General features: G+C 41.8%; 3 protein-coding genes and 1 non-coding gene across 7 annotated transcripts; all 4 read right to left on the bottom strand.

Annotated features, from left to right (window-relative positions):
- Positions 1-332: 332 nt before the first annotated feature.
- Positions 333-2,614, bottom strand: actc1a (actin alpha cardiac muscle 1a). 4 transcript variants are annotated; one of them, XM_072684649.1, is made up of 8 exons: positions 2,486-2,614; positions 2,212-2,340; positions 1,953-2,063; positions 1,635-1,719; positions 1,326-1,487; positions 880-1,071; positions 578-759; positions 333-476 (listed from the first exon to the last, which is right to left on the bottom strand). In XM_072684649.1, exons 1-8 carry the CDS (start codon positions 2,612-2,614, stop codon positions 333-335), a joined length of 1,134 nt encoding a protein of 377 aa, XP_072540750.1. The 4 variants fall into 4 exon arrangements, with proteins under 4 accessions (XP_072540750.1, XP_072540776.1, XP_072540760.1 ...); XM_072684675.1 differs by lacking the exon at positions 880-1,071; XM_072684659.1 differs by lacking the exon at positions 1,953-2,063.
- Positions 2,615-11,251: 8,637 nt separating this feature from the next.
- On the bottom strand, positions 11,252-16,188 carry rrm2 (ribonucleoside-diphosphate reductase subunit M2). The gene is made up of 10 exons (XM_072697155.1): positions 14,668-16,188; positions 14,393-14,461; positions 13,351-13,497; positions 13,074-13,190; positions 12,848-12,981; positions 12,504-12,598; positions 12,285-12,418; positions 12,090-12,194; positions 11,875-11,988; positions 11,252-11,755 (listed from the first exon to the last, which is right to left on the bottom strand). Exons 1-10 carry the CDS (start codon positions 14,758-14,760, stop codon positions 11,603-11,605), a joined length of 1,161 nt encoding a protein of 386 aa, XP_072553256.1. The 5' UTR covers positions 14,761-16,188; the 3' UTR covers positions 11,252-11,602.
- On the bottom strand, positions 12,679-12,817 carry LOC140538193 (small nucleolar RNA SNORD94). The gene has a single exon (XR_011977719.1). It is a non-coding gene; the product is annotated as a small nucleolar RNA SNORD94 (small nucleolar RNA).
- Positions 16,189-18,533: 2,345 nt separating the features above from the next.
- klf11a (Kruppel like factor 11a) lies at positions 18,534-22,607 on the bottom strand. The gene is made up of 4 exons (XM_072684637.1): positions 22,393-22,607; positions 20,574-20,819; positions 19,467-20,361; positions 18,534-19,264 (listed from the first exon to the last, which is right to left on the bottom strand). The coding sequence occupies exons 1-4, from the start codon at positions 22,420-22,422 to the stop codon at positions 18,969-18,971; spliced, it is 1,467 nt and encodes a 488-aa protein (XP_072540738.1). The 5' UTR covers positions 22,423-22,607; the 3' UTR covers positions 18,534-18,968.
- Between the last annotated feature and the right edge of the window lie 278 nt (positions 22,608-22,885).

Below are 22,885 nucleotides of genomic sequence, written 5' to 3'. Positions count from 1 at the left end.
CAGTCAGTTCTGGTCCTGAAGGGTGGGTATCCATCCTATTTTGGTGCTGTTTCTGCTCTAGCACACTTACTAAACCTAGGAACTAACCGGTGAGTTGAATCAGGCTGCTGCCGCCTAGTCTAGTGGCTCTGATATGTGGTGTGTAAGTCTACTAAAGGTAGGCTTTGCAGGATCTTGTGAATCTTCGATGGCCTTCTCATGAAGAAAAGACAGAGAGAGACTTGAATACTGTGACAGGAAACTCTTTTTATTACAACAGTACATGTATATACAGTAAATGGAACGGTACAAATGCAGACAGAAAGGTAGCTGGACGTGGTGTGATAGGATGTTTAGAAGCACTTCCTGTGGACAATGGAGGGACCTGCCTCATCGTATTCCTGCTTGCTGATCCACATCTGCTGGAAGGTGGACAGGGAAGCCAGGATGGAACCACCGATCCAGACGGAGTACTTGCGCTCAGGAGGAGCAATGATCTAGACAGAGGAGGAGAAATGATCAGGAAGTGCAGAGAACAGGAGTAGTATTCATACCAAGCTTCTAAAAAGTGGCTTCATTGATCTGTTTGGTCTCTTACCTTGATCTTCATGGTGCTGGGGGCCAGAGCAGTGATCTCCTTCTGCATACGGTCAGCAATACCAGGGTACATGGTGGTACCACCAGACAGGACGTTGTTGGCGTACAGATCCTTGCGGATGTCAATGTCGCACTTCATGATGCTGTTGTATGCGGTCTCATGGATACCAGCAGACTCCATACCTGTGAGGGTAGAGCAGCAGACAAAAGCACATTAGTGATCAACCTCATTCTAAGTGTTCTTGACTAATGTGATGTTGGACATGCCCACAGTGTGGTGAAGTATGCTCAGGCAAAACGTACCAATAAAAGATGGCTGGAAGAGGGTCTCGGGGCAGCGGAAACGCTCATTGCCAATGGTGATGACCTGGCCGTCGGGCAACTCATAGGACTTCTCCAGGGAAGAGGAAGAGGCAGCGGTGGCCATCTCATTCTCAAAGTCCAGAGCAACGTAGCACAGTTTCTCCTTGATGTCACGCACAATCTCACGCTCAGCTGTAGGGGGCGAGATTGAGCGAGTCATTATACAAGTTGTAGTCACACACCTCTTAAGTCTCGCACACATTGGGCGTGAGAATCGCACCCTGGTGTTGAAACTGACTTTCTGAATAGTTTACAAGTTCTTTTCAATGTTCAAGTTAAACTGTCTGTTATGCAAAGTGTGTAACTTCTATCTCTGTATGGTTTGACCCAATCTGAAGGGAGATGTATAGCTAAATGGAAGGCCTGTAGTTCTTCTCGGTACTCACCAGTGGTCACGAAAGAGTAGCCACGCTCAGTCAGGATCTTCATCAGGTAGTCAGTCAGATCGCGACCGGCCAGATCCAGACGCATGATGGCATGGGGGAGAGCATAACCCTCATAGATGGGGACGTTGTGGGTCACACCATCACCAGAGTCCAGCACAATACCTGTGAAGCAGCAGTACACTCTTATAGACAGTATAGAGACACGCCATATAAACATGTCACAGAGTGTTTATAGCTGCAGACTACTTTAAGTCTTAAAGAATATATATGTGTTCTGATTATGAGGGATAGTTTCAGAGTGGTACTGACCAGTGGTACGACCAGAGGCGTACAGGGACAGCACAGCCTGGATGGCCACATACATGGCAGGGACGTTGAAGGTCTCAAACATGATCTACAAGAAACAGGAAGGGGTTCAGTTTTAGCACAGTCAACACTGAAGCACCAGACTGTGGACTTAGTTCAGGGATCTATTGTGTTTATTATACCAACATAGTTTTAATAGATACTTCAGATGTGGAGCTGCTATTACGTTGGTTATAATAGGTGCTATTATGTAAAAATGCTTTAATGGTTTGTAATCTTTTTGACATATTGTCCTCCCTTAGTTTAGCACACTCTGCTCACCTGGGTCATCTTCTCCCTGTTGGCCTTGGGGTTGAGGGGGGCCTCAGTGAGCAGGGTGGGGTGCTCCTCGGGGGCGACACGCAGCTCATTGTAGAAGGTGTGGTGCCAGATCTGCGAAAGGCCAACAAGAAAGAAGTCAAAAACCTGTCCACACAGACCGGTTCCTTTGCTTTGTTGGCAGATGTCCTTCCTGAAGCCTTACTTAGGACATTCCTTAATGTTGTTGAAGTCTATAAGGTCTATGAGTCGATGTACCCACCTTCTCCATATCGTCCCAGTTGGTGATGATGCCATGCTCAATGGGGTACTTCAGAGTCAGGATACCCCTCTTGCTCTGGGCCTCGTCTCCAACATAGCTGTCCTTCTGACCCATACCCACCATCACACCCTGTTGGAGAAAAGTTCAAAAAGGAACATCCATCAGAAATCAGTGCAGTGCAGGCAAGCTTGTGTCAGAATTCCTCTGTTTAATTTGGATTGAGTGATGCGATGCTGCATTGCAATGTCAATTAGTCCAAACTGAACTGGCCTACCTGGTGACGGGGTCTTCCAACGATGGAAGGAAAGACAGCACGGGGAGCATCATCACCGGCGAATCCAGCCTTGACCAAGCCAGAGCCGTTGTCGCACACAAGGGCGGTGGTCTCATCGTCGTCACACATGATTGGTCTTTACTGGGATGGTCTTCAAAAGAAAAAAGAACTGATTTATAGTAAACTGTGAAATGAATTACAAAAATGGCAGCAGTTCTTCCAGGATCCCCTCTTGGGAGTAATGCTAAACTTTAAAAAAAGCTGAACGAAGTGTGGATTATAAATTTAATTTCAGCGTAAATTTGGTAGGGAACCTAAACTTACTGATTTAAATGCAAAAAGCATTGAAAAAGCCACTTTAGGCTGCTATTGTCCAGGCAGTCTCCACAATGGCAATCTACAGTAGGTGGTGGGCTATGACTCGACTCCAGCACAATAAGGCCAAAAAGGGGCATAGAACAGTGCCCCCGAGGAGGATGCTATTTTTGGCACCAGCTCCTGTAATTCCCCCACTGAGCCCCCCTATCTGAAGTTATTTCACAGCTGAAGGAGTTTGTCGCTTGACAAATGACAGCAGGCTCCTGGCTCAGCTGTCCACACATAGTAACTCTTCTATGAGCACCATGTGCTGCAATACTACTGCAGCCATTGATAAATATCTTTACTTGGAACTTCAATAGTGAGCCTCAGACTTTGGCAGATCTTGAACTGGAGTTTAGTATCTAAAGTAGAACTGACTGGCAGAACTTCTAGTCGATAAGAACTAGCCATCACGTCTCCAGCCTACAGAGTCACCTTGTCCTTCTTGATGTCTTGCTGTGTTCTAAATACTTCCTCTAGAAATTTGCTCTACTGAAGAGCTGTTTGTCACAAAGGTGTACTACAACTAAATATTTGTGTTATTACCGTTTAAATGCTTAAATTGCACTTTGTTTGGTTCTTATATACATAGAACATCTCTTCTTTATAGAATCATTAGCACCAAAAAGGAATCCACTATTGTCAAACACTCTTTTTTTTTAGTATTTCAAGTATTATATAAAACCCTTTTGCGTAAAGTGAATGCACTCTTTATGCACTCTTAATATGAAAGGTCCTGAGTGGTTCTTGGCTAAGAAGTACAGTCCTAGGAAGAAGTATTATGTAAAGGTTCCTCAAGCTGCAAAGAAACTTCTCCACACGTGCACTCTCATTTACAAAAATGGTTCTTTAAAGGATGCCCATTAAAAGCATCTTTAGGCAACAAACAGTATTCCTCTTTGGCTCAGGTCCACAGTCGTGATCCAGGTGTACCACTAATCTGCACATTTTAGGCTTTCTCCTGCTCCTAACACAGTAATGTAATATTCACAAGCTAATTAACAAGCCCTTCCTTATTTTATAGGGGTGTTTAAGAGCACTAGAACATGCTTGCTCAAGAGCTCTCTTCGGCACTGAGCTTTTTGGCATTTTAAAGACTATATAGGGAGACTGACGAAGGACCTAACACATGCAACGCAAATCAGTGTATAGATGGTAAAGTTTCAAACCTTAACCCCATACAAAACCCTGCTCATCTCGCTCTTCTCTGTGGCAGTCTGTGGAAATAAAGTCAGAAAGTACTCACCAAGTTGAACCGCAAGACTGGAGATTCCACTGGGACAAAGTGTGAGGGTCAGGGATGCCCCTTAAATATGACTGTGGTCAGGGGGGCTGGTGGTGAGGGGCGGGCTCAGGAGTTCACACAAGCCCAAATACGAACTGCTAAAAAATGTCCTGCTAGGAAGAGAATCCATACCAGATCTTCTGTGACAGGATGCCACAAAAATGGTGTGGTGTTTGTAAGGTGACAGGTGGTCTTCCCTGCGGGATTAAAAAAAACAGTGGAGAGCTGTACTGAGAAACATTCCTACTGTCTATTGTCCTTCTTATTGTTCAATAATTTTTAGATTATTTTAGATTATTTATATCATTTAAACGGCAGGTAAAGAGTATGTTACCTGGGTTTTAATAGGGAAAGAATAAAATAATAGTAAAAATGACAAAACAAGCATAACTCCTCTTTATTGCTAGTACTACTGGTCCATTTATTATGGTATATGTCCACACAAGTTATAAGAAAGACTGGTTTAATGATAAAAATGTTAAAAGTTGTGTTTTTAAACATTTTTTCTGACACCTATTTAAATGCTTTAAAATATTTAGCTGAGCTGTGACCCTAACTGAGAGCAATCAGATGAAACATACCTAAATCCACATTAACATCTCTGCAATGTTACAGTCACACCTTTCTCAATTTGTTCTCAATTATGAGAGCAGCTCCACCTAACACTGTGTTGGGTTCGAAATTATTACAGTAATCGGTTCACAGGTCTTACAGTGCAGATTGTGTTCATAATGGACCGTCATGATGGCTTTTCATTTGTGTTATGATAAGTATGAGGAAGGCGTTGTCTCACTTTGCATATTGCACTGGGGCCAGTGGAGACGTAATGTAATCACACTCATCTCATAAAGTGATCTAGGAAATGTTGGGGTCACTATTCTGCCCAGGCTTGGAAAAAGCCGCTGGCATAGAGGCGGTCTAGGGTGCCTCTGACGAGAGGGAGGACACGTCCTGTAACATTAGATGGTCTAAGATGGTTTCTAGTTAAGGAACCAGTCAAGGCAGGGGGTGGGGAGGGGGGCATCCATACAAGTGCTGCGCAATGCTGCCTGTGTCAGTTGGCCTCGGTGCTGGTATGCATGATGGGGCTCAAAACACGCCAGACAGCTGAGGTGGGGTTTAGGTGGGTGAAGAGGGAGGGCATTATGGATGAGGGTGTCTGACCCTCCTCCGCAACAGCTCTCTGGATACTCTGTAGCTGCAGTGTTCTGATTGGCTCAAGTGTCTCCTTTTAGGGTCATGGTGGAGAACAGGTGTCCCCGGGCGCCCATTAGCATGGCTCCTCAACACTGACGGCTCTGCTCAGGCTCCTTATTCGTCAGTCTTGTTCACCCTTGCTGAGCCCAACGAGGAAACTAGGATTTTTTCGGCTCTATTTGGACGTAGACCTCTTCCAGGCTTCATAGCAGGAGGTCCGTTATGAGAGTTATGAGAGTTATGACAAGAAGCGAGGTTAAGGAAATGATGAGGGGTCACAAACATGCTGCCAAAATCTTATAAACAGCTTCTAAAATCCTGCTTAGAAACAAAATAGAAAAAGTAACAGTGAAGGTGCTTAAAATGTTCTAAGCATGATGATTAAGGCCTTGTCCTGGCTGGTGTGTTTCTAAATTTGCTTACAGAACCATTCAAATGTAATTTGGTCATCAAAAACCCAACTTGACTCTTGTTTGGCAACATTTAATCATTTATCAATTCAATTAATTTCTCATAATAATTTATCTAACAAACAATATGTTCCACCTTATTACTCTTACAGTATTGTGATGTGTCTGTAGGTACGGATACCAGATTTATGATCCTTATAATTGCTTTATTAATGTCTGATAGTAGTACACTTTGATAAGCTTATCTAGTTGATGGTATTTTACTATCACATAGATACCATAATACCTTCCCTCCTTGATATAAATGGCTTACTTATCTCTCATCAATTAATGTAGGAGAGCTGTGCCCTGTCCCAGTACTTTAATGATCAGAGTTACTCAATAGACCTGTGTTCCAGTGGGTCGTGCCACACTCGGATTATGTGTGAGCATTTTTGAGCTCCACGAAGGCCAGGCCTTAGGGTTAGAGGAGCTATGTTTAGAACATTTTCACACCAAACACATAGTTAGTTAGCAGGCTCAATCCTCGAGGATTCCCTTGAACGCTCATGTACGGAGGCTGATAATGGCAGCTCAGAATAGCTCTGATAAGGCCCTGTGTGGCCCATGATATTTACAGCGGTGCCACAGTCAGAGGGGTCATTTCAAACATGGCGGCTCTGCAAACATGCTATGTTCATTTAAAAGGTTGGCATCACCTGTACATTGCATAAAATCATAAACCTGTACACTGCACATTTGGGATTGGTGGAGCCATACTGAAGCATTGATGCTTCAGATTTCTGATTCTGAGACTTTTTGAGAGTTGATCCTCGACACGAATAATATCAATACTAAGTATTTTCCCCCAAATTTTCTCCCAAATGTAGTCATTTCTAATTTATAATCACTCCCTAGGACTACCACTATCATATAGTGCCACCAGTGCTGGGAAGGTGAGGGCTAGCATGTGCTTCACACTAAGCTGCTGCTAATGCAACGTCATTGCACAGCTGAACACGCTCGGAGGAGAGCGCTAACTGCCAGTTGTTACATCAGCTGACAGATGCCTGCATTGGTCAGCATCACACTGGGTGATGGGATGCAGAAGAACAGCCTTCCAAGTGTACCCCCTTAAATGTTTATTGAAGTAGTTCAATGACTATCTGCCTTCTTATGAAACAAAATGAGTCGGTGTTGCTGATTATTGTAGCAGATGTATTAGTAGGATAGGAACTGCTGTTCCTTCTGTCCTCTAACTTTGTTGCTTATACACACATACACACCCAGAGTTAGTGCAGATCATGTGAAGTTATTTTACTTCATCAAACACATACATTCACATGGCAGTTTATTTACTCCTAATGCTAAATCATTTAAATATAATTTGTGGCGTTCATAATTATATTGTTTTTCTCTGTCTGAAGAAATCACAAAGAGCCCTTTTTCCCCGTGCAAAAGACTTTTAAAATGTATCATATCGAGTACTAGAATCAGGATATTAGCCTAAATATCTGGCATCAGATGTCAGATGGAGATTAATATCACCTGTATGCCTCACATCATGAATACAGGGACAGCGTTTTCACAGTGTTTCAGATCAGGATGTTTTCTTTGTTGGTTTGCAGTAACTTAGCATATTAATAAGAAAGCCTGGTCTTCAGATCTGCAAAACAATAGGAACAATTGCCTCAAGTACTACCTTGAAAATGATGCCAAATCTCACACGTTCGATTCCTTTGTTGTGACGTCAGCAGTGACTGGGAACAAAAAAAGCTTAAAGGGGGATGAGGTCAAACCACACTAACAGATTTGAGAGGATGGGGGGACAGGGTTTCTATACGTCTGTATGTTTTAGTGCAGGGAAAACTTTCATCTATCACACAACTATATTGTGATTAAAAAGCCTATTTATTTGCACTCTTACAAATAAAGGTGCTACCGTGTTTGTAAATTTTACAAACATGGTGCTAAATGGAAGTCAAAATGGTTCTTTTATGGTATTGCTCAAAGAACCCCTTGTAGCGCCCTTCCTTTTTAAGAGCGTGTGCAGAACAAAATATACACTCAATTCTATAGACATTGGACTTTTAAGAAGATTAATGTAATAATATTAATCCAAAGAGAATGGGGGATGCCCTGTCATGCTATGTCAGCACACATTAACAATCAACCAACCAGAGCTTTTAGATGTTCAAACCCCCTTTAGGCCTAAAGAACAGCTTTAGTATAGTGTAGCTTTAGTATAGTACAGTATAGTCAGATGATAACTGTTGTATGTAAATCAAACATTCTTACATACTTCTCACTTTGTGCTAACATTGTGTGGATTTGTTTACTAGGTGCTGAGCTATTAATATCACAAGTAAGCTGTTGTCCTGCAGCAGACTGAGTGGTCAGCACAGTGGGTCAGATGAAACAGATAATCAACAGTAGTGCTTTTGGGGGGGACCTATGCCCTTAAAAGGGTATGCAGAGGCGCTGGACTGGCCTCACAGCTGCTCTTCCTGCTTGAACAAACCCCTAATCTGCAGTGCGGCAGCTGGTAGTCACAAATGTTTTTTTCAGAGGCAATGGTTTGTTGACCAACCTGTTTGTGACTTTGCTGGAAGTCGGGATAGTGAGTAAGTGGTGGTATTCACACCAATTAAGGAAGATTTAGAGGCCTTTTTGCTTCCAAGTACATTTTTTTATAATCACTTTTGGGTCTTTTGTTGATATTTTGTCATTATTTAAAGAAATAGATCTTCAGTAGTAATAGAAATGATAGAAATAAAAATAATTATAGATTTTTATTTATGTAAATAACCACAACAAAGGGTTTAATTCCATAACACATTATAATATCACACTCATAAACTGTAATAAAAGCAAATTTTCCTTTCTCTCATTATGGCAGGTAATGGTGAACTAATCATTGCATTGCACTGAAATTCCATGCATGAAAAGTTCACTCCCACCTTATTTCATTGGCGTATGTAGTTGTATGGGGTAGGTACTGTTGTTTTGCATTATCCTGTGTTCCAAATATTTCTGACTTGTAACTATAGTGGAATATTTCCCGATATTCCCTGTGGGTTGCTTGTGACAGCTGTCTCATGCCATGCTGTACATGAACAAGATCTATTATGTGAGTGTCAATGTGGTAGCTAAAGCAGCGCCTGTCAGCAGGACACCCTTCTGGATGGCCCAATGTTGACAGGCACACTAATCAGGAATTGCCCACATAAATATTTCCCTTAATAATGACCATGTCACACTCAATTACTACACACCCGATCTGTCACACTTAATCTGTTGTCATGAGCAGGAGAGCAGGGCACAACCCAATATGTTTTGGTTAATATATATATTAAAAATATATATATATATAAATATATGAAGAGAGAATTAGACCTTCAAGAACCTGCAGGAAAGTGTAGCTAGGTGGAACTGTGCAGTGTTGCTTACACAAACACAATCTTCATAGAAGAGTCTCAATGAACCCCCCTCCTATACAGAACATCTAGTTATACCAAATGAGTTTTGGAAAGTGCTGTGGACTGATGAAGTCAACTGAACTACAAACATTGACTAAATGTGAAACTGTATTTCATTAAAATAACACCTTCTCAACTGTGAAGCATGGTGGAGGCATTGTCAATATTGCACATCTCTTTAAAAGAGTAAAGCTGAAAAGAGGAGGGCACAAAACACAAACCTGGATAGACCTTACGCAAGCTGTGCATGCAAGAATATCAGAACTGGAGACATTCTGCAAAGAGTCGGGAAAGCATTTAAGAACAGAGAGATGTTTAACTACATAAAACTGTAGTTAAAAGGAGGTTCTACTAATTACTGGTGCAAAAACGTCCACATGGAAGATTTGTGGTGATATATTTTATGTTATGAAAGACAATAGTAGGAGTGTCATTAATAATAATAATAATAAGAAGAAGAAGAAGAAGAAACATTGTGCAGTAGAATTTGCTAAAAATATTGTAAAGATATAATATAAAGCAACAGAGGCTGTTTTGAATTAGGATACTCTACGGTTCCCAAATGTTTGCATATGTTGTAAATGTAGTGTATGCATTGTCTATACTTGTTATCAGAAAACAGATACAATATGTTTATTTTCCGTTTGTATTAATTGACGAAAGAAATTAATTGGCCATTAAAACAGTTTGTGTATAAAACCTGTAGAACATATAGAACCTGTCACCAGATTACGAAAAATATCTTGTGCCCAATATCTTGCCTTTGCAGTACACCATTCATCTACCACATATATTTTGGAGGACAGTGTTTTGGTCAAAATAAGAAAAATAAAATGAAATTATAGTCGACTTTCAACACTCATACATTTTATTTAAACTGGCCAAAAGCAGGAGGATTGCACTGTGCAACTTTGCGTAGTTTCCTATGGTGTTACTCATTTAGAACAAAGTGTAGATTTAAATGTGCTAAAAGAAAATTGTTATTCATAAAATAAATTGCATGTGTGTATTTAACATAGCATTACAAGATACATGTTTAAGAATTCAGTTATTGTTATACAATCTTTAATTGCATATTTCCACAACAAGCACATTGATGTTCTGCATGGTTTATCAATTATAATAGTTCATATGCTAAACAATGTTAGAATTCTCAAAATAAAGTACCAATAACATTTAACCAAAATATCCACAATTCACTTTGATCATGCAGGTTTCCAACAGAAACATCCAAACATCTCACAGAAGGTGAGACATCTGGTCAGCTGATAAACACAGTTCTGTTGGGGGGGGGGGGGGGGGGGGGGGGTCCAGTTCTCACCATGTTACATGCTTCAAAACACTTACATACTTTCTTACCCCTAAAAGATATTAAAATAAAACAATTCTTATACACAAGTAGTTCTAGCAAAACAAACAGACAAAAAGTGTTCTTTAAATGTGCTACTGGTTCTGGTGTGATGATTTGACAGCTTGATCACCACTGCTCCGGTAAAGCTTCAATTAAAAAAAAAATAAACTCTTAAAAGTTATTTAAGGCAAGTGTTAAGTCCCCATTACCATGTGCAGTGTGTTTAGAACCCACAGATAGGAGGATAGTTGGCTCCTTCAGCCCATGCCAGGAGTGCTCCAGATAATTATAGCTATAAATATATGGAGTGCTTTAGAAGTTTCCATGTTTGTAATCTGCTGTTCTGTTCCAGGTGAAAAGGTTGTGTGCAATGGTATGACAGTCACAATATAACTGAGAACCTTAAAGTATTCCACAATTTATGAAAGTAGCTAACTTTATATATATTTATATAAAAAAAAAAAAAAGCATTTGAGCCATTGTGTTTAGTTAATGAGTGTCATTATAGATAGAGCCACCTGGCCCTATTTATTTTTAAGACAGTCCCCAAATAAAACAAAGAACCTAATATACAACTACACACCAAGCACAACTTTAAAAAAAAAAAAATAAATAAATGAACTGACCCTGTCTTAATCAAATTTTACATTCTAGTCACAAACAAGTTCTCAAATGTATATGCCCCACTTAAGAAAAATCAAACACTTTATCAAAAAGGATTTTATTTACATCAAATTTAAGTCACCAGGTCAAAACATTAAAAGGAAAGCAAAAGTTTGTACAAGCTATAAATAAACCAGCACCAACTGCAGAAAGTTACATACAATAAAAAGGAAAATAAAAGCTTTACTGCATTTGGGATTAACATTTTACAAGTTACTTAAAAACAACCACACATGCTCAACTGAATGAATACTGCACGGTTACAGTGTTCTTCCCAGTGCTTATCCAGCAGTCCTGATGAGTGACTCTGTTGGGGATGAAATATGGAGGCAGTCTGTGGACCATCACCTCTTCAAGTGTTAATATTGCAAGTGTCCATTCACTTTTAAGAGTTTAGAAATCAGCATCAAGCCTGAATGTGTTGTCTGTAGGCCCAGACATCACCCCCATCCTCTGGTACTCTCCAACTCTCTTTTCAAAGAAGTTGGTCTTCCCCTCCAAAGAAATGTTCTCCATGAAGTCAAAGGGGTTCTCAACTTTATAGATCTATAATTGGGGAAGACAACAAGCCAAAAGCATTAACACAGGACAACATGGGACATCCGTCACCAGAAGCATTCGCAACACTTCAATACAATGGTTGCAAACTACAACATAATTCTCACCTTGTTGAAGCCCAACTCCAACATCAGCCTGTCAGCCACAAACTCAATATACTGCTTCATCAAGTCACAGTTCATACCAATCAGCTTAACTGGCAAAGCCTGAGTCAGGAACTCCTGAAGACAGAAAAATGAGTTTAAAGGGTCTGCTTTTCCAGAAAAAAAACAAACAAAAAAAACCCCCCAAAAAAACACTTGCAATACAAAGTTATTAGTACCTGCTCAATCTGAACTGCATTCATAATGATTTTCTTGACTGTTGATTCAGAAGGTTTGTTTATCAAGTGCTTGAACATTAAGCAGGCAAAGTCACAGTGAAGACCCTGGAAACAAAAACAAATTTGTTACACATGTTAACCAACTCACAGCATGAACATTAGTAAGGATGAAAAAAATAAATCCAAGAGGGTTACCTCATCTCTGCTGATAAGCTCATTGGAAAAGGTAAGGCCAGGCATGAGGCCCCTCTTCTTGAGCCAGAAAATTGCAGCAAAAGAGCCAGAGAAGAAGATTCCTTCAACAGCAGCAAAGGCCACCACTCTCTCACCTATACACAATATCACAGGTTAGATTAGCATTCCATGACTGCTTTACACGAGACGGAGATGAAGTCAAGATGGTCTGAAAAGTACCATATTTAGCATCTTTGTTGCCAATCCAGTTGAGGGCCCAGTCAGCCTTCTTCTTTACACATGGAAGTGTCTCAATGGCATTGAAGAGGTACTCCCTGAAATAGAAATTAACACAAGTTAGTGACCGTGCAGATAAATCCAAGCTGTGACCAATAAACTGTCAAGTTCTCTTTAGAGGGCTCAGGAATGCGACTGTTTCATGCTGGTGTCCTCCAGACAGTTGACCACATGCCTACTGATCTGAGACGAAACACCAGCACTCAGCTCCCATCATCAGCTGAGGTCCGTACCCCTGCGCGTCTCATCACTGCCCTCCCAGAAGGAGCGGAAATGGTTCAACTTACCTCTCTTTGGAATCTTTGATATACGTGTCAATAAGCAGGCTGTACATCTCGGAGTGAATATTCTCCATGGCAATCTGGAAGCCATAGAAGCAACGTGCTTCAGTCACCTGCACCTCTTGCATAAAGCGCTCCACCTAGTGTTGAAAGACAAAACATGCAATCAGAACATTGTGATGATCCAATGGGCCTTGGATTTGTTTACACGTATAGCAGCTGCTTAACTCACCAAATTTTCATTGACGATACCATCACTAGCAGCAAAGAAAGCCAACACATGAGAGATGAAATACCGCTCATCATCTTTCAGACTCTCCCAATGCTGAAGGTCCTTGGAGAGGTCAACCTTCAGAGATAGATGGCAAAGTTTGAGAACAGATCTTGTTTTAAAAAAAAATAATAAATTTAAAAAATAAAATAAATAAATAAAATTAAAAAAAAAAAAAAAACAAATAATTAAAAAAAATCCACAAACACACATGCTTGCACCTATGCAATAAGCATACCTCTTCAGCAGTCCAGAAAGAAGCTTCTGCCTTCTTGTACATCCGCCAGATATCATGGTACTGAATGGGGAAGATGACAAAGCGGCATGGGTTCTCCTTAAGAAGGGGCTCTTCCTCCACAGTCGCCTTACTGGGTTTAGTTCTCTCCTATACAAGAAAAGGACAAATTCATTGTCAGGGTGCATCAGCAGACATCAAAAACACAAGTACAGACCTTTGCCTCCTAGCAACTCTTGGTAGCTATAACCTGCTTAGTTTACATACAGCCCAACTAGAATACATTTAATTCAACTATTCTGTTTATAAAGAGGAAAAGGGGAATTAGCTGCATTATAAAGCAGTTCACCATCCTGGTCCTGAAGCACTGCTGCTCTGCACATTACAGTGCTTTACTAACAGTCTACATCCAGAAGGGCTTGGGAATTTGTTCCTTACATCAGGTGATATTATGACCAGGGGAATACTAAAAGGGTACAAAAGCAGCAGCACAGCTTTTTTTGTGTTAGATGCTGATTAAGTTCAGCTTTTCTACTGATTGTTAGATGAAACAAGGTTATACTAAGAAGAGACACCCTTTTGTCCCACTAGTGTATGACAATATACACACACTATGGGTTACAACTTGACCTACAGGATTAACTGGTTGCCGAATTCCACCACAGGCCACAGTTTTATTCTTTGTCAGTTAAGCAGTCAATAAACTATCCAAAAAGCATGCAGCACAGCTGACCAAATGGTTAATAATAATATAAAAAGGGTTCATTTTAGTACGGCATAGGTTGGCACAATAGGCTAGCTAGTTAGCGGAGTTAGCTAGCCTTCTGCCGCCAAAGGACGTCAGCTGTTGGGGGTTAGCCTGCCTGCAGCTTTTGTTACACAGCCAGTTTTGTGACTCGGCATTTCGGCAGTGGGCCACATCTAACAATTTTTCACTTTACCCTGCAGCTGTAACTCGCCATTGCTGATGGCCGTCCTGATTTTGCAGTGGTCTAAAGCTGGAGCAGGAGCCGTAGTTAAGAGGGCCTCAGGTTGGGTAACTCACCTCAGAGTCATCGAAGATTTTACGCGCCGTTTTGGACGCCAGGATTCTCGTCGTGTTCAGACTTGGCGGCTACAAAGATTAAAAACAGACACTCAATTAGTTTTATAAAATTAGCCTTTTCCCCCAGCGACTCGCCAACAACAAGCCTTTCTGTGCATTTAACCTAGTTAGTTACATCAACTCATAATACAAACCAACGCAGCTCCGCCTAATAAACAGCGTTGGTAGCTACATTTTAAACAGAAGCAGCATTAGCACCACAGGCTCTTACTTACCGTGTTTTCTTTATCAACCAGCGACATTGAGCCCATTTTTGTAGAAACGGCGTTTTCATGCTTGGATTTGAGTGGAGAGCGAGTGGACAGCATTGTCGGTTTCTGAAATGAGCAAGAAAAAGAGGAAAACCAAAAAACAGCCCTGGTTGTAAAACAAAGGAGTGAAAAGTTAAAACGTTAACTAAGTGAAATAAAAGCAAAAACGAAGCAAGCAAGAGTAAAGACTAAAGCGCAGAGAAGAGACTGAATGAATGAAGGAAGGCTTTCGCTGCTCCCCTTTTATTCAGTTCTTGGCGCTCGATCCGGCTCAGCCAATAGGAGCAGAGCTCCCCGCGGTTATTTAACTTTTTTGTTGCCGCCAGCCAATCAGGAGCAGGAACGTCGGCTGCAGATCGCGGGAATTTTCAAACGCGCTGAGGTTTGTGCTGTCCTGCAAACACGGGACTGATTTTCGATTGTGTAAAAAAGGCGCGCTTTTGGATAAAACACGAGAAAATACAATTATTTTAACGTTAAACTTATATGAAAAGTCCCTAATGTAGTTATGTGTATGTATTTGTGGGCGCCTGGACGTTTTATGTGACACGATAGCTCATGTCTTAACATTAAAAAAAGGGTTGCTGCAAATCCTGTCCTTGCCTCTACACGAGAAAAGTGCACAAATGTTTAAAAATACATTTGACAATAAAATAAACACAAGCGTGCAAATTTGAGTTTGTGAATGTATTTATATATATTTTAAAGCCCACATAAGGCAGCCCCGAGCATGGCTTTATAAAATGACGAATAACACAATCGGTTAGGACACTAATATTAACGAAAATGAAGTGACAGCTCCATAGACAAGCACATTAAAGACAGAATGGGGGGAAATCGGATAATTCATTGGGTTATCTTTTAAAGAAAGCTATATTCTTCCGTGTTGACAAAGCATTCCCGGTTAGCGAATTCCCGCCAGATTCAGGCGTAAACTAAACAGCAGAACTAACACAACACACTGCAGATAATCTCCTCGTGTCGTGAATACCTCCATTATTTATTATAGTTTAGTATGTGTTACCTATTTATGGGAGGTATGTCCAATTTATGAACGTATTTGGCGCGGTTGTAAATAGAGTAGGAAGCTAGCTAGCACAAAGGTTACACAGGTTACATTAACTGGTTAATTAAAGGAGTTCATAAAGCGTGGTTCTGCTCTGTCACTGTCACCATACGAGTGACATTATTGATCACAGGTAGTTTGATCGTTATCCAGTTAAAGGAGTTGGTCATCAATGTACAACCAAAAGCCCCAAAACAAGCCAACGCCTAGAAAACTAAAGCCCGCGGTTAGCAAACACAGTGCCGACCGTTCGTGTTTTACGAGGCACTTTGTGCAGCACAGATGACAACTTTACATAACGCTCATTAGTGGAGTCACTTATTGAGTTGACGGATGGATACAGGAATTCTGCATAAATCCTCCCAAAAGCATATCGTCTTTGTTTAGTCCCAATATGTCCACAACTGTTCACCAGCCCAGCAACACAAACAACAGGAGAGTGCGCGCTGAGCCGAGTCCCGCCCTCTACCGGTGGGAGGATTTAAACACAGCACAGTAAAAGGGAGCTAACAGAGGGAAAGTTAAACATGCAGTTGTTTGCACAAGTGTGGAGAATAGCCTACACCCCACACTGAAGTTAAAAAAAGAAAAGAAAAAAAAAAAGTAAAACCAGTAGCTGGTCAAGAAGAGATGAGATGACTGAGGTGACTTACAGAACTGCAGTAGAACTACATCTAGCACAGATCAGTGTAGCAAGAGGAGTGTCGGACCCTGTTCTTCTACAGAGATGGGATGGGATACAGGCACAAAGCAGCATATATATATATATATATATATATATATATATATATATATATATCCTTAAATATCTTAATAAACTACCAGGTATATATATAAAACCTAGTTTCTGCCCACTTCTGGTAGTTTATTAAGAGTTAGAAGAGAATTAAGAGAAACATTAAGGTTTTATTTTGTGGTTTCAGATAAGAAAAAGCACTGTATGTGTTTTTATTTTTTTTACAGAAACTAATGCAATCCTATCCTTTCACAACAGCATCCAATGTTTATGGGAATTTTCTAAACCAGTTATGTGGAAAGTATTCATAGTCAATTGGCCCCCCTTCACTACAGTAACAGCATCATTTGGAATACTCTACAGTAGATTGCTGTAAGGATTTGATTGCATTTAACCACATTTCTTTGGGGTCAGGTACTGATGTTAGGTGATTAGTTCTGGATCACAAACTCTCAAAAAGCACATTTACACATGTGCATAAATGAAGTTGTCATTAAATGAGCCATCTAAATAAATCAATACAAAATAATGTAACCCATACATGTATATTCTGTTAGCTTTGCCAGTGGAACAAGAAGGGGCATAAAGAGGTATGAAGCCCCCACACTGTAACTAGTTGAGAGATAAAGCCCCATTCAATCTCTTTTGATATGAAAAGGACCTAATTTCTCTAACGTGAGTAAACAAAACCAAATAGAGGCTGTTACTGCAACAAATGGGGGGCAAACTCACCCGTTAAATTCAGGTACAGGTACAAACTTCAGGACAGTGCATGTCTTGTGGTCAAGAGGTTATGTGCACACATGTAGTAGACCTGCAGAAACAGCAGGGGGCGCGCGTCACTGTGACTTCACACGAGGCCTGTTGGAATAGCCTACTTCGCCTTGTTTTTTTCCTCAGGACTGTGATGGAATTACGTATAATGTGCTAATCTAGTCTAATCTAGAGGTTGCAGTGATAACGCCACTGATCCCGTCTCGGAAACGAGCCTGTCTGTATAACTGCCCATCAGAAGCCTTCATTTACATTCAGAGCTACTGACCATTATGCACGCTTAATGCATGCATGTGTGTATATATTTTTTGTATATGTGTATATATTTTTTAAAGACAAGTTTCTTGTATGTCATGTGTCCTAATATGTCTGTTTCCCTGTCTGTATGTATATATATATATATATATATATATATATATATATATATATATATATATATATATATTTTTTTTTTTTTTTTTTTTTATTATTATTATTATTTTTTTTTTTATTTCAAAAATAGTTATGACTGTTACGGACTGTTTATATTTTAAGACTAGTTTTAGTATTTTTAAATCTTAGTATGTTATCTGTGCGATAACTCCATGACTGCATTTCTAATGGATTAATAAAACCAGACAGCTAACATGGTTGTTTGTATTGGTATGGCACCAGATTGGTCTCCGAAGTCCCTTCCTTTCTTATTTTTTTTTTATTTATTTTTAGCTTATTATTGATTTACTGTTATTGATTATATATTTGAAGACTAAACTGCTACAATATTTAGGCCATAGCCATTTTCGCTCGTCTCAACGCAAATTTTCCTTCTCCGTGTGAGAATATCGGTCAGTAAGGCAGTTGGGCGGGTTCAAAACCCACCAATCAGTCAAGGCACCACAGCCCAAAGTCGGACGTGATTGGTCGCGCCCCCTAACTGCTCCACAACGGCGCGATGTGATTGGACGGAGTGTGTTACTGGGTGTTAGGGGGAGATTGCGCTGAGCGAGTGTTGTGTAACCGTATCCAGCAAACCTCAGTGTAGGGTTGCATAATGAATTTATTGTTTTGCCCTCGTCTTTGGGTGCATTTGTTAACATACTTTACAGTAAAGATTTTGTAGACTAACTACATCACGCAATGGTTCATTATTATATATGTTTGGGTGGGGGGGATTTACATGGACGTGATTCGGCTCTTTGTTCCACCCTGAATGTCTCTCTGTTGCCAGTCAGTTTCATATACAATTTACTGTAGAATGAAACAGACACACCAACATAAGCATGATGGTTTATTTGAATCTTCAAATGTTCATTATTAAATAATATTCAAAGGAAGATAGGTAGTATCACAGGTAGGAATACTGTTCACTTTACAGAGACATTTATTCATATATTGTCAATAAATGCATGTTTGAATACACGATACATTCATATAGATAGTTATAATTTATGTACAAATATACAACGGTTTAGAATAAGTGAACTGACACAAAGACTTTGGCAAAGGAAGTGCATACATTTAGGGAGACATAACTTATATAAAAGTAAACAATAATTCCTTATAAATGAGCATGGTAGAAAACAAAACAAAATCCAGTGCAAGGTCAGTCTGTTTTGTACATGGATGTGTAGCAGCCTTGGTTTTCTGTTTCCCCTGTAAAATGGTCAGTGGGATATTGTCCTGAGGTGACGGAGAGGCCTGAGGATTGGCCTAGTTTGAGGCAGGTAAAAGCACACTGAGAGCCAGAGAAGACTGTGTTGATGGTGCCTGGGAGGAGGACATTTTGTTGAGCTCACGCACTTCAGCAGGCCATGTTGAGGACCGCTTGGTGGTCATGTGACGACGGGCGTGCTTGGTCAAGTGGTCGCTTCGCATGAAGCGCCGATCGCACACAGGGCACACAAACTTCTTCTCGCCCGTGTGTGTGCGCCGGTGTCTGGAAAGTTCATCTGAGCGTGCAAATTTTTTGTCACAACCTTCCCAGTGGCAACTGAAAGGCTTTTCACCTGAGGAACACAAAAGTCATAGTCAGAAGTGCTCACAAATAAATAAATACAGTACTACTAAAGAGTTAAAAGTGTAGTCCATTCTTCCAAAAACAAAATAATATTTGCCAAAAAGTGCAGTTCTGGTCAGTTCAAAAGAAGTACATGCTTCATGCTGTTATAATTCACAGCAATTTCTGTTAAATTCTGAATAGACACCAACCTGTGTGGGTCCGTAGATGGGCTTTTAGGTGGGAACTCTTGAAGTAGGTCTTCTTACATCCTGGGAAGCTGCAGACGTAATTCCGTCTGCGAGAGAAGTCTGTCTGTGCAGCGCCCCCACTCTGACCTGGGGGCATGTATACTGGGGCAGGGGCCAGGGGCAAGAGTTTGGTGTTGCCAACAGTTACAACATTCTGTTGGCATGGAGGGGCCTGAGACTGAGGGACCACAAACATCACGGTACCCTGAGCCACGGGGGGGCCCACAAGAAGAGGCTGAGAGAAAGAGGGTGACTGTGGGAGGATTGACTTTTGCCCAGTGGCCTGCATCTGAACATGGGTCTGAACGATTGCGGAGATGATGCCAGTCTGCCCATTCACAGGAAACACCTGGCAGAGAACCGGAGGGCTGGCTATGGGGGAGGTAGGCATGGAGTGGGAGGTTTGGGATACAGGGGTTGAGGAGCTTGAATTGGGGAAGGGGACAGTTCTTTCCCCTTCTGTTGTAGTACATGGACTACTGCTTATCTGCGTTTCAGTCAATACGGCAACCTGGGCATTGGGATCAGGCTGCTGAACAGGACTCTCTGAAGGCCCTGGCCTCTCCTGTACTGCGGAAGGGGATGGAATGTGGTGATCTAGAGACGTATCTGCGGTGTGCCGTATGACACTGGTCGCCATAGCCCTGCAAGGTGGCTCAGAGGGTGGTGGTGGAGGGGTGTTTGGTAGGAATGTGGTGCTGCCATGGGTCGCTGCCCCGCTGGTCAGTACGGGGCACATTCTGGGCTGTGAGACACTCGGTTTGAGACCCAGCCCAGTCAGAGGAGTCATGGTGGTGGTGATGGCAGATGTTGTTGCAGTCTCAGCAAAGCTGGGGCTGTGTGGTGGTGTCATGCACTGGGGTAGAAGAAAAAGTCAAGTTAGCATGTTCTGATCTCCCAGTTTAGTTCACATGCTTCTTCATTGAAAAATGGCTAATACTGCATTAACTTTGCTTTCAGTTCTCCAGCATTCTCTAAAAACAGCATGTGATCATATTTCTGGCTGCACTCACTAACCCTTGGGCTGTGATCAAAAAACAAAGGCATTTGTCATTATTTGACACTCACTAGTGAAGACAGTGACACCAGGTCTTTGGGGGATTCCAAGGTTTCATGGTGCAGACTGAGCGAGTCACAAGAGTCGGAGGTGGGCGTCAGCGGGCGAGGTTTTGGTGACCTCTGGACCCAGGAGCTCATGCACACCAGTGCCTCAGCGGCCTCAAGGTCATGGTACTGCAGCGTGGTGGAGCAGGACTTCTCACTGTTGTTCCTGTTTCTCTCCATGATCACCTCACAGATGTCCATGAGACTGGTCTGTAGTAGAGAACATTAGCAAAGCAGTTTCACGTTAGACGGACTTGTTAACACATTGGGCCGGAGAGCTCAGAAAATACAACTGTAACACTGTGCAGAGATGATTATGACTTTAACTATAGTCAATGTGAATGATTTCAGAGGATAATGAAAAGTACATTAGATTTTCCATCTGGTTTACTGTCAGTCACATGGCTTATCAAAACCCACATTTCAGTGGCTTGTAATCTAATATTAGTTGGAGAAAAGAAAAGTATACTATCATGATACACAATATTAAAGGACAAGGATATGGTTTGATAAATTGCAATGCTGCACTAATTCCCATGAAATAGTATTGACTGTGTGACTGATATCCACAACTGGCTCCATACACACACAAATAATGTCCTTCCATCCATTTTATCCCCCCACCCACTACACTGTTACAACATACTGGGGCAAAAAGCCTTCTAGGTCATAGCACAACCCTTTTGGTTCCCTTAGGTATCCTTCAAAAGATGGTTCTTTCAAGAACCCCTTTGGACTGTGTGAGTGAAAAGCTTATCATTGATATATTCAATAATGTGGAACTTTATAATCCCACATAACTGAAAGAGCACTAGAACAAGAACCACACATCTGAGTCAGGAACCATTTACGAGCCTTTGTTTGTAAGAGTGTAGGAGCTGCAGAGAAAGTGAGTTGGGGAGATGGGGAAAGAAATGCAGGTCTAGAATAAGGCCCCCAAGTGCTGCTCCGCTGCTACACCCAGCCCTCAACACCAACACTGAACTCTACTGCTGGGAACCTCCCATCGCCAAAAATAGCCTTTAGAGTGACGTGCCCCAAACCAAACCGCCATGTGAGTTTACCATGCAAAAAAAACTGCAGCAAGGGCGGGCACCCACATGAGGAAGTACCAAATTCAGGCTACACCTTCATTTGTTTGTAACGAAGCCTTCACAGGGGCCAGAGCCAAAAGTCCTTTTTTTCAGAGGGACCCAGACTTAACGGGGGTGGCTTCAGCCCCATTGTGTTGTTATTGAGATGCAGGAGGTTGGACATGTAGGCGCAAAGTGAGTACACTCATATATGTGGCTCGACACTACTTTCAAACAAGGACACAACATGCACAAAAAATGGGGCACTGCTGCAGAGATCTCAAGTAGCACCGCAGCTCATCACCAAAGGCCATGATGCACAACACTGATTGCAGCAAAGGCTTTATTAAGATCCACCACAACTCTGCGTGCAGTTCTGTACAGCCTGGGAAAGTGAGTTTGATGAACGCACATCCCTACAATCCAGCCCCACTGAAAACACTGAAATACGAGCAGCTGCGATAAACGTAAATAAACAAGAGGATTGCTGCTTGTAAATATGTAGCTATAGATAAAATCGATCAACCCCTGAGCATCAGAGAGCAGAAGAAATACAACTGCTAATGGGAGAGAGTGCAGGGTTCAAAGCCTTCAACTTTGCAGCAGCAACTCACTCTCATTAATGGGTCACTGCGCAAATAACGTGTAGCTAGTGTGCCAAACAGACAGTGAACCCGGGTCAACACTAAACAACAACAGCGTCAACTTACCTGACCGGAGTCTGGAGCAAAAGTCGGCATGTGGAGCTCAGAGCAACGTAGTCAAGAGACAACAACGAGAGCAAACAAGCGGCGCGAGCGCTGAGCAGATTCTGCGCTCATAAGTGAAGCCACTTTTTTACAGCAAGGTCCAACCTCAGCTGAGTGAATCAGGAACGGAGAAGCAGAAGAAAAAAAACAACAGAAACAAAATTCAGAGCAGACTGGCGGGTGGTAACATGTCACCAATCAGAAACAAAGGTGTAGCAGAAATGGGCCAATGGGAGAGGAGGCAGCGCGTGATCAGTACGTGATCGGGCGCTGGTTGGCTGAGCCGGGGTGCGTGGCTGTTGGGGGGCGTGGTCGAGGAGTCAGCGGTGTCAGTGTAAACCCGGTGAACTCGGCGCTCGAGAACTGGGGGAAAGGTCGCGGCGGCGAGCGCGCGGAGCAGTGAGACACTCGCGCGCGTCTGGCGGAGGCACGAGAGCTCTGGAGCACGCGCGCG

Source organism: Salminus brasiliensis, chromosome 1, assembly GCF_030463535.1.
Source record: "Salminus brasiliensis chromosome 1, fSalBra1.hap2, whole genome shotgun sequence".
NCBI lineage: Eukaryota > Metazoa > Chordata > Actinopteri > Characiformes > Bryconidae > Salminus > Salminus brasiliensis.
This window is presented reverse-complemented; position numbering and strand designations above follow the sequence as displayed.